Below are 12,658 nucleotides of genomic sequence, written 5' to 3'. Positions count from 1 at the left end.
CTTTAATGGGAATCCTTGGAATAAAGAAAACATAGTCCCTGGGTAAAACACAGTCTAATAAAATATGGTGTACAATGATCTGTATGCCACAAGCACCACACGTTTGAGGGTCCTCTCATGGGAGCAAGAAGCCATGTCTCATAGGGCTGTGGTCTATGTGAAGCCAAGTAAGGAGGACATTGTCCTGCCTGCATGGCTGGTAGGTGGTACGCCATGGCTGCATTGTGGGCTTTACTAGATGGAGGTTATGTTCTGTCACTTCCAGCCATTCGTCTTCCCACTGAAGCATGACCTCAACAGTGAAACAATAGTGGGAGGTGGCACACTGAATTAACTGAGGACTGTGACACACCTCCTTGGATGCTACATCTGCACATGAGCTCTGGCACCAAGCACAGTAACACCTCCTTCCTCAGCATGTATAGCTGGAAGAGGGTGTCCTGGATATTCTGGACTACCTTATTTGCTGGGTACAAGCAGTGTGAAGTGTGTATAACACTCAGGAAATTGGAACAGACAAGGAATTTGTACTCACGGCACATTCATGCACTCCAGTGCCCACAAGATCACATATAATTCCACACAGAAGACAGTAAACTTGTGTGTGCCATTGGATCTTGAGGACACGGTCAGGGAGAACAACAGAGCCCCTTGTTTAGAGCCATCCTTAAATACAGCTACAGAGTTGTGCTCAGACAAAATGTCATAAAATAAAGTACTAAAAACAAATGCAGAAGTGAAAACTCTGCTGCACTACACTAAATCACTAGGCAGTTAAAATTCTGCATTTGAGGTTGAACTCAAGTAACTCCAATTCATACTTTGTGCAGATCTCAAATGGCCTTGTTGCCCATGGACAATTGGTAAAGAGCCATTCTGTAGCTGGATGAGCAATGGTATAGTAAGCTGGTAAATTGGGAGTAGCGAGGAACTTACATGCTTGCCGCATTATGAGGGGTTGCCGCCAGATGATAAGTGGCAGTTCATCAGCCTCAGCACAAACACTGGGTATGGGGCTGGTCTCGTAAGCGCCCATGGCCAGCCTGATCCCCTCATAGTGTATAGTGTCAATGATCTTCAGGTAAGTAGGCCTCACTGACCCATACGCTGAGCACCCATAGTCCAGCCGCGATCGCACGAAGGCTCTATAAAACTAGAACAGACGTGCCCTGTCCACTCTCCAAGACCTGTGCCCACAACATCTCAAGATATTCACTGGCCTTTGGGCCTTGCTTTCAGGTCCAATCAGGACAATTCTGAATCAAAAATGAGGCCCACAAATCTCACAGACTCTTCAAAGGGAGAATGGTGTCCCAAATATGCAATTCAGATAAATTTCAAATATGACGAGAATGAGTACAACGAACATACGCACACTTCTCTGCAGAAAACCCATCTTCACAGCCCACTTCTCTAGCCTATGCATTGTACGTTACAACTGATGAATTCCTGATGCGATACTGGAGGAGGAATAGAAAACTGTAAAATTGTCCACAAATAAGGAGCACTGTACAGGACTCCTTACTGATGAGTTATGCTGTTTATAGCTATTACAAAGAGGGTAACACTTAAAACACTGCCCTGAGGAACACTGTTCTCCTGTTCACAATGATCTGACATCAAACCACCAACTCGGGACCTAAAAATGTGCTTAGACATGAAGAATTGTATGAAGATGAGGAGGTGGCCACGGATGCCCCATTGGTGGAGCTGCCACAGAATAGTGTGTCTTCAAGCAGTGTTGTACATCTTACTGATATCAAAGATTACATCAATACAGCATTGGTTAAAGTCTCCTCAATAACTGCCCCCAGCAGGGTCAAATTGTTGACAATGAGTCATAATCGCAAGAATCCACAATGAGTGTGGCAAAGGATTTGCTTGGTCTCTAACATCTGAGCTAGACAATGGTGAACCATTTGTTCCATGGTATTTCCTACAAATCTTGTCAAGATGTTGTTGTTGTTGTTGTGGTCTTCAGTCCTGAGACTGGTTTGATGCAGCTCAGTGTCCTGTGCAAGCTTCTTCATCTCCCAGTACCTACTGCAACCTACATCCTTCTGAATCTGCTTAGTGTATTCATCTCCTGGTCTCCCTCTACGATTTTTACCCTCCACGCTGCCCTCCAATGCTAAATTTGTGATCCCTTGATGCCTCAAAACATGTCCTACCAACCGATCCCTTCTTCTAGTCAAGTTGTGCCACAAACTTCTCTTCTCCCCAATCCTATTCAATACCTCCTCATTAGTTATGTGATCTACCCACCTTATCTTAAGCATTCTTCTGTAGCACCACATTTCGAAAGCGTCTATTCTCTTCTTGTCCAAACTGGTTATCGTCCATGTTTCACTTCCATACATGGCTACACTCCATACAAATACTTTCAGAAACGCCTTCCTGACACTTAAATCTATACTCGATGTTAACAAATTTCTCTTCTTCAGAAACGATTTCCTTGCCATTGCCAGTCTACACTTTATATACTCTCTACTTCGACCATCATCAGTTATTTTACTCCCTAAATAGCAAAACTCCTTTACTACTTTAAGTGTCTCATTTCCTAATCTAATCCCCTCAGCATCACCCGATTTAATTTGACTACATCCCATTATCCTCGTTTTGCTTTTGTTGATGTTCATCTTATATCCTCCTTTCAAGACACTGTCCATTCCGTTCAACTGCTCTTCCAAGTCCTTTGCTGTCTCTGACAGAATTACAATGTCATCGGCGAACCTCAAAGTTTTTACTTCTTCTCCATGAATTTTAATACCTACTCCGAATTTTTCTTTTGTTTCCTTTACTGCTTGCTCAATATACAGATTGAATAACATCGGGGAGAGGCTACAACCCTGTCTCACTCCTTTCCCAACCACTGCTTCCCTTTCATGCCCCTCGACTCTTATAACTGCTATCTGGTTTCTGTACAAATTGTAAATAGCCGTTCGCTCCCTGTATTTTACCCCTGTCAACTTCAGAATTTGAAAGAGAGTATTCCAGTTAACGTTGTCAAAAGCTTTCTCTAAGTCTACAAATGCTAGAAACGTAGTTTTGCCTTTCCTTAATCTTTCTTCTAAGATAAGTCGTAAGGTTAGTATTGCCTCACGTGTTCCAACATTTCTACAGAATCCAAACTGATCTTCCCCGAGGTCCGCTTCTATCAGTTTTTCCATTCGTCTGTAAAGAATTCGCGTTAGTATTTTGCAGCTGTGACTTATTAAACTGATACTTCGGTAATTTTCACATCTGTTAACACCTGCTTTCTTTGGGATTGGAATTATTATATTCTTCTTGAAGTCTGTGGGTATTTCGCCTGTCTCATACATCTTGCTCACCAGATGGTATAGTTTTGTCATGACTGGCTCTCCCAAGGCCATCAGTAGTTCTAATGGAATGTTGTCTACTCCCGGGGCCTTGTTTCGACTCAGGTCTTTCAGTGCTCTGTCAAACTCTTCACGCAGTATCTTATCTCCCATTTCGTCTTCATCTACATCCTCTTCCATTTCCATAATATTGTCCTCAAGTACATCGCCCTTGTATAAACCCTCTATATACTCCTTCCAACTTTCTGCCTTCCCTTCTTTGCTTAGAACTGGGTTTCCATCTGAGCTCTTGATATTCATACAAGTGGTTCTCTTATCTCCAAAGGTCTCTTTAATTTTCCTGTAGGCAGTATCTATCTTACCCCTAGTGAGACAAGCCTCTACATCCTTACATTTGTCCTCTAGCCATCCCTGCTTAGCCATTTTGCACTTCCTGTCGATCTCATTTTTGAGACGTTTGTATTCCTTTTTGCCTTCTTCATTTACTGCATTTTTATATTTTCTCCTTTCATCAATTAAATTCAATATTTCTTCTGTTACCCAAGGATTTCTATTAGCCCTCGTCTTTTTACCTACTTGATCCTCTGCTGCCTTCACTACTTCATCCCTCAGAGCTACCCATTCTTCTTCTACTGTATTTCTTTCCCCCATTCCTGTCAATTGTTCCCTTATGCTCTCCCTGAAACTCTCTACAACCTCTGGTTCTTTCAGTTGATCCAGGTCCCATCTCCTTAAATTCCAAACTTTTTGCAGTTTCTTCAGTTTCAATCTGCAGTTCATAACCAATAGATTGTGGCCAGAATCCACATCTGCCCCTGGAAATGTCTTACAATTTATAACTTGGTTCCTAAATCTCTGTCTTACCATTATATAATCTATCTGATACCTTTTAGTATCTCCAGGGTTCTTCCAGGTATACAACCTTCTTTTATGATTCTTGAACCAAGTGTTAGCTATGATTAAGTTATGCTCTGTGCAAAATTCTACAAGGCGGCTTCCTCTTTCACTTCTTCCCCCCAATCCATATTCATCTACTATGTTTCCTTCTCTCCCTTTTCCTACTGACGAATTCCAGTCACCCATGACTATTAAATTTTCGTCTCCCTTCACTACCTGAATAATTTCTTTTATCTCGTCATACATTTCATCAATTTCTTCATCATCTGCAGAGCTAGTTGGCATATAAACTTGTACTACTGTAGTAGGCATGGGCTTTGTGTCTATCTTGGCCACAATAATGCGTTCACTATGCTGTTTGTAGTAGCTAACCCGCACTCCTATTTTTTATTCATTATTAAGCCTACTCCTGCATTACCCCTATTTGATTTTGTAGTTATAACCCTGTAATCACCTGACCAAAAGTCTTGTTCCTCCTGCCACCGAACTTCACTAATTCCCACTATATCTAACTTTAACCTATCCATTTCCCTTTTTAAATTTTCTAACCTACCTGCCCGATTAAGGGATCTGACATTCCACGCTCCGATCCGTAGAACGCCAGTTTTCTTTCTCCTGATAACGACGTCCTCTTGAGTAGTCCCCGCCCGGAGATCCGAATGGGAGACTATTCTACCTCCGGAATACTTTACCCAAGAGGACGCCATCATCATTTAATCATACAGTAAAGCTGCATGTCCTCGGGAAAAATTACGGCTGTAGTTTCCCCTTGCTTTCAGCCGTTCGCAGTACCAGCACAGCAAGGCCGTTTTGGTTAATGTTACAAGGCCAGATCAGTCAATCATCCAGACTGTTGCCCCTGCAACTACTGAAAAGGCTGCTGCCCCTCTTCAGGAACCACATGTTTATCTGGCCTCTCAACAGATACCCCTCCGTTGTGGTTGCGCCTACGGTACGGCCATCTGTATCGCTGAGGCACACAAGCCTCCCCACCAACAGCAAGGTCCATGGTTCATGGGGGGGGGGGGGGGGGGGCTTGTCAAGATGATGCTCCAATAACTGCTGGGGCCATCCTTCCGTGATTTGAGAAGTATTAAAACAGCCTCTCCCCATGAGTTAGGAGTGGCCTATCTGCCATATCAAATTGAAACATCCAAGGAGGATTCCCTTTGATGCCGCTGGCAAATGTCAAAGGATGCTGTACTGGATTTGGTCATGACTGGGTGCAGTATCACAAGCCTCAGACAGCGCTGAATCCAGTTCCACATGGATAAAGGGCAGTTGTAAGAGTCAGAGTTGTTGGGTCTGAAGTCCAACTCTCCCCTCTCCAGAGTCACATGGTACCAACAGAATGCCAATCCTTGCTGACATTGGCAGTAGCCTTTGCAAAATGCTTAAAACATCTGAGTGATGTCTCCGGGCATTGCATGGAGACACCCATGTTTCAGCACTGCTACTGTTGGTAATCCACTGTATGTACCAGAAATCCTCCTCATGGTTTCCCAGACTTTTGTACAATAAGTGGAATGGTTGATAGAATCCAGGAACTCTTGCCATGACATTTTCTTGCTCTCATTAATTACATGTCGAGTGCTGGCTTCCGTGACTCGAAACGCTGTGGGGTTTTCCACCATTGGGCAGCATATAAACCATCGCAGATCCACATACCTGACCCAGTTTACTGAACGGCAATCATCAGTCTACCAAGGGACAAGCTGCCTCAGAAGATGACCTGAGGACTTTAGGATGGTGAAGTCAGCAGAATGGTGCAGCACTCGTGTGATGTAGTCCACTCAGTCCTGGACACTGTAGTGGCATTCAAACACAGCCAGCTGGCTGAGCAGCATCCAGCTGACTCTGCTGATCATCATGGAAGAGAGGTGGAAATTGGTTGGGTGTAACATACAGGACAAATCAGGAAATCTGTATCTTGATAGATGAATATTAGCAAACCAATCCTGCGTACATGTTGATTCTGCTCAGTCCTTGTATAGTACCCTTCATGCGATTCTAGTGATTTGTTGCACAGCAATATCCATTACACAAACAAACATTTTTGTCCTTATTTTACAATTTTCTGATTTTGATGCAAATAAACAAACCAATAAGATTTCACACACTTTTATTTAACTAGGATATTCTGCAAAAATTGAACTGAAGTTTCTGTGCAGTATTTTCAGCAAACACGATTTATTTTACAGCCATAATAATATGGACTTCTCCTTTAACGGGGTGGGGTTGGATATTTTGCATCCCTGCATATATGCCTGTGGACATGCAAAGGTAAGTTTGGTACCTAAAGAGAGGTGGATATTGGTTGGGTGTAACATACAGGACACAAACTCTAAGTGTTAATGATGTTCTCATTCAAAGTCGTTTTGCTGTAGATTCCATGTTTTCTACCATAACTATGGTGTAGCCAATATATACTTTATGTTAAGATAAATACAGAAGAAATTATTTTCAAATGACTGAGACAAAATTGATCATTAGCGATGACAATATCTGGTAATAACTTACCTTGCTGCTAAGATATATTTCTTCCAGTGTTTTCTTGGTAATGATTCAAAACTAAATATTGAATCAGCACCTTGGTGAGGAATATCAGGTGGACTGTCTTTCAGTGTACAGCCTTTGGTACCATTTGGCTGGTATAATACTATCTGCACAAGAGAAATACAGTCTGATTAAATCAGTAACAGTAAAAACAAAAAAGTTATCTGTGTATATCTACATTCCTCATAACTTTACCTTTATATTGTAAGTTTATATTGGCAATTCTCCTCTTGAAAGTGTGTGTGTGTGTGTGTGTGTGTGTGTGTGTGTGAGGAAACAATTTATTGATAAAGAATGTTTTCAGTGCTGTTGCAGACACAAGAGAGAAAAATATCTCTAAAATGTCACAAAGCAAGTGCTCTGACATCGATGGGATAAGTAAAATGGAAATACTTATTAACCCAACAATAAATTCACTCTTACTGTCATAACAAACAGATACAGCAACATAAATAATGGCACAAACAAAAAGCAAAACAGAAGCAATTGTTCTAAGTGAAAGTGCACACGATTAAAATCATTTGTAGTGTTTATCTTAAACAAATAACAGGATTTGGACTTTAATAACTGTGCTGCTGCACAGAAACTACTGATCTTAAGAACAGGAGTGCAACATTGTTTAGGGTTGTGAAAAAAACACAATAAATGCTCTGTCCAGAGTGGAACGTTTTAAGGATTACTGAGCCTTGGCACGTGATGTGGCAGTCAGATGGGCATGCATGGGCATGTCAGATGCCTGGCAAACAATACTAATCTGAATGCATTGTGATAACAGTAAATTTCGGTGGAGGTCGATTGACTGCCTGAAACTCTCCCTCTCTGTCTGAGAGACATTAGTTTTGGTCAGTTGAAAAATCAAAGCATGCGCTCCCAAAAACGTTTCAGATGACAACATATCTCCTTACATTTTTTCCAAAACTTTTGAATTGGATCTCTTTGTATCAGCATGCTAATGCTCCCACACACAAAGAAATAAACACTGCATCATGTGTACAAGAAAGTCGAGTGAATGTTCCAACCTGAACCACCTCAAATATTTTTTGGGATGAACTAGTGAGCCTGTCCAGATCATTTATCTCAAACCTCAGCAATAACTAGTTGTCAAGCTTTGGGAAAAGACAAGCTCCACTTTCTGTGTATCAGAACTTTGTGATAAGTCTTCATCAAATATTAAATCCTACAGTAACATCTGTCATTTGAAAAATACAGCACTCTTACATTTGCAGATAATGCTTTGGCAGCTGGAGTCAATGTTTCTCCACTGTGCAATAACTTGTAATGAGCATTAAAACTATTAGTGATTATTGTGTTTTGATTTTAAATTTGATTGTATTTTCCATCATTAGTATTTGAATTTTGTGTCAATAATTTTCTTAAAAGTAGTTGCATTTCTAAGTTTACATTCTGTGTAAATACTGTAATGGCTGTAAACTGTAATGATCCAAAACATATGGAAACCTTAACCCCACTTTTTTTTTTAGACAAGTGAACCTAATGGTTTACTGTTCACAAAGGCAATATAATGCTAATTTAAAGTAATTAATAAAGCAGGACAACTGTGCAGCATGAAGATAATTTAATGTTTTATAAAGTGCATGTTATAAAGTAGTGCACTTGAAGAATACATCAACAAACCTGTTCCACAAATAAAACTTTTGGAGGACCTAAGCAGGGACAGGCTCATGAACTGAAACAGAAAGTGGTGAGGGAAACGAAACGAAGGTTTCCCTTTGCTCTAGAAGTTTTGAGAATGATGAGCTCAAAGATAAGGAGGAATTTACTAACAGACTGTGAGATGTTAAGCCAAAAAATAATGCTACTTACATAATTTTCCCCAGCATTTGATTTAAAATTATTTACATTTCAGCATCAGGTAATGATTCTAAAAAAAGCAACATGACTGTTTGTTAGGTTTTGTGAGCAATGCCAATCAGATGCCATTAATTTTGATATGACTTCAAATGTTACAGTTGATGTGCAGAACATTAGAAGTGTGTTTATCAGAAACTCTATCAACGAAACGGCCTCAAAAACAGTTATGTTAAATGCTCTGGTAGATTTTAAGACACGTGAGTCTTCGCAAGAAAACCATACCACAGGAGAAACTGCCAGCAGGATTTATCAATGGATGCCACAAAAATGGGTGGATGCTAGATTGGTTGACAAACATCAGCATTTGCTAATGGGTGAGCTGGATTCTTTAAGTGGACAACTCACCCAGAAAGTTGAGGGTGTTATATCAAAGGGCAGCCAAACACCTAGCAATAATTTCTAGTAGCTTACCTATTCTGGAGTGCTAGTCAAGCAATTGGAGCCCTTAATAAGTAGTGTCTGGGAAGGGGACTACAGGATGATGATAAAGTAAACATACCACTAATTCAAAGACACAGTGCTAGATCATAACAGGTCGGTATAGCTCGTATAAACGTGCAACTCAGATTTTCATGGAGCTTAAATGAGAATCTTAAGAAAGGGGACACTGTTCTTGTGCAGTCCTTTTAAAGAAATGATATTCAAGGAAGACTGTGCAATAATTCTGCTGTTTACATCTTATACCACAGGTAGGGACCACAAGATGAGATGAGAGGGATTACAATGCATACTGAAACATATACATAGTAATTTTTCCCTTGTTCAGTACGTAGTACCAAAGTCAATGAAAACAAAAAATGGTCAAACAGAGGAAAAAATTCATGTAGCCACAAATGTTTGTATAGTGCTGGCAGGAGAGGGTGGGGTGGGGGGGTGGGGTCATGAACACCATACTAAAAATCCCTACCTGTGGCATGTGAGCATTGGGATGGTTTGGGGACAACAATAAAAGGTCTTTTTATTATTATTATTATTATTTTTAATTGCGTTTTTCTTGAATAACTCAAAATCGGCGACTTCTAGTAAAACTGGTTCTTAGTGCAAAATTAAACTACATTATATTTCCCACAAAAAGTTCCTATTCATTTTTTCTCTAGAACTAATAGTTTCTGTGTTGTGGGGGATGGAAAAATTGCAAATTATTAATTATAGTGTTCTAATGGTATAAAACTGATGTTTACTGTCAAATGAAGTGGGTTAAGACAAAATATTAAATGACTGTGCCAAGAGGGATAGACTGTGTTTTGCCGATGAGACAGGAGACAGTGGGAGTGAGTGGGGGTGAAGGGTGGAATGAGGTCACTTCCTTCCCTTATTTGTGTTTCTACAAAACAAAGAGTGATAAAGTGAGTCCCCACTATGTCACAGGAAACAACTACATACTGTTTCACAATTATGCCAACTCTTCCACAGCACCTTGTAAATCACGGGTGATGCAGTACACAGACACAACTGGACAGTGTATATTTTCCACAAAATGCATTGGTACTACTATGTCTGGGAGGAGTTTATTTTCCGCAAAACACATTAACATTAAATGGAATACAGATATTAAATACCAATAAAACTATAATACATGCAAAGAGAATCTAAATAAATCTCTATACATTGCCTTGCACTGCTAGTACGGGAATTGATAGTTAGTCATCCTGTATGACTGTTGTGGCTTTCTTCCGGGAAAGGTCAGTTCCCCCACCAAGATAACGGCTTGTTCTTCAGTTTACACACAGAATAATCATCAAGTATACCTTCTTCAGCATTTCTTGTCCAGTTCTCTTATGTGAGTAGAAAAAATAACTTCACTGTGCTTGTGTTTAAATAGTGGAGTAACTTTCAGTTTATTACGTGAGTACTTATTTGTCATATTTCGGAGAGTTTTCATATAGAATATGTTCCTACAAACAATTGCTGAGAAGTGTTTAATCCATGAGAGTGATGTCAGTGATCTATTCAATGTTTGTGAGAAATGAATATATCGAATGGTAAATGCCAGTTATCTGAGAAAAGATGTGAGAGCTGATAATTTCATGAACAGATAACACTGCGTTGTTCATACATGCGTTGTTCATACATCTTGTAGAAAAGAGTACACAAGAGGTAAGTCAATTTCCTGAAGAAATTATGCAACACATGACCTAAGAACAAGTGCCAATCTAGTAGACGTATGCCTCCTTCTTCACCGCGTGAAATGGAATACAGGCACCAAGTTTTCCACACTTTGCAATCAATACATAACCTATGTACTCACATATTATGCTCAAAATTGTATTGTGATTTTTGGTATGTCAACAGAACAATACGAGCAGAACAGAAGGGAAGGTACCTCACAAAAACTTCGCTTGATGTCAATTTTAATGAAAGCATGGCTATCATTGTACAACAGCAACATTTTCTCACAAATGGAAAGAACAAAACTAGGCTTATAGAATTTCTTAGTGACAATATGACAGTGAGGTGAGTAGAAACAGTAATTATTACAGGCGATGCTGATGGAATTGTAGGGAGATGTGTGTTAGAGAAAGCTGTCCTGCACACACTGTCACGATAATTGGGAAGATGTCAACCTGATTGGTTTGTTCATCATTTTTTCACGACCAGGCTCTAACATATACTTCATGAAGCTTGGTAGGAGTAAGGCTGAATCAAATTGTTTGCAATAAATTCCAATGATTATCTTTTGCTGAAACCATCTTCCTTATCATTGCGTTTAGTGACCTCCACGATTTACAACAAAAATGAAGGAGGAATGGTTAAGCTATTAAGTAAAATTCTTAGGCAAATGAATACAAAATTCTACATCTTCACTAACCCCTTGGCACCAGTACAGAAGGTCGTACATGCTGGTAAGAAAATATTTCTGGAAATGTACCAAGCGCCAGAATATCAGCCATGTCTGAATAAACTCCGGTATGCTGCAGTCTTAAAAGCATCAAGAAAGGCAAATCCAGACTTCACCTCACAGCCGCCAACCATGGGAGCTATGCACCACCACTCTTTCAGAGTTTTCTTACAGGTGTATTAATTTCCTGCTTTGTATAATGCTTTTTAGATCACCATTTCTTGTTACTTAGAGGTATTTGTTTACTTATTTACCATGCAATAATGACTCAATAACCACCTACCACAGACCGAGTAGGAATGGAATAGAAGGGAGGATGGATTGCTCTATCCAATGACAACCAACGACCCACTAGCACCTGAAGCTATACTAAACAACGTCCTTTGCCAACGTTCTACTGGGGGACGACGTGGATGCCAAAATCCGACATATGTTCCATGGTCTGCGGCACATGCCAAGGTACGTGTACAAATCATGTACCTTTACTCAATCTTCAAGATGATGACACAGTTGTTGATTTCTGAAATGTACCCATTCAAGATAAGATGTTATTTTAAATAACTAACACAGATTTTCTGTTATTTTTAAGTTCAACAGCCATTAAGCATTATAATTATACCATGAAAACACCTTTTTAAATACTTTGCGATATTTCTCATCTCCTGCAGTGCGCAAACTATTAGTGCTACAGAGAAAAATTAATATGGCCTTTCACTGCATGAAATTTAATGTAGTTTAATTTTGTACTGGGGAACATTTTCAACAGAAACTGTGGTTTTCAAGTTATTCAGGAAAAATGGTAATAAGTGGCCTTTAAATGCCCCCCGCCCCCCAAACCCCACCCCAATGCTCACACTCCAGATGTGGGTATTTTTGGATTTTTAGTACATTGTTCATGACACTCCCCTCTACTACTGTACAAAAATTAGTGGCTACACCAATTTTTTCCACTAATTTTCCTTTGTTTACTGGACTATAGTGTCTTGAGAAGTATGAGGACATGCTGAAAAGTAGTGCTTCCAAATTATTTATGTGATAATTATTAAAGATTTTTAAATAAATAAACATTCGACATCTTTATTCTTCCTGTCTACATTCTTGCAGCCCTCTGACACTAGAGGTCTCTGAATTGTAGTGTGTAACATGGCGGTGTGTGAGACAGACCAACACGAGT

At 39.9% G+C, this 12,658-nt stretch overlaps 1 protein-coding gene across 2 annotated transcripts in view; it reads right to left on the bottom strand.

Annotated features, from left to right (window-relative positions):
- Positions 1-12,658, bottom strand: part of LOC126252889 (serine/threonine-protein kinase PLK4) — a 245,329-nt gene that overhangs the window by 59,370 nt on the left and 173,301 nt on the right. For both annotated transcript variants that reach the window (XM_049953858.1, XM_049953859.1), the window contains one exon: positions 6,738-6,880. In XM_049953858.1, the coding sequence (XP_049809815.1) occupies positions 6,738-6,880 (143 nt within the window). The remainder of the gene's footprint in view (positions 1-6,737; positions 6,881-12,658) is intronic.

The sequence above is a fragment of the Schistocerca nitens genome, chromosome 4 (genome assembly GCF_023898315.1).
Source record: "Schistocerca nitens isolate TAMUIC-IGC-003100 chromosome 4, iqSchNite1.1, whole genome shotgun sequence".
In the NCBI taxonomy this organism is placed as follows: Eukaryota; Metazoa; Arthropoda; class Insecta; order Orthoptera; family Acrididae; genus Schistocerca; species Schistocerca nitens.
This window is presented reverse-complemented; position numbering and strand designations above follow the sequence as displayed.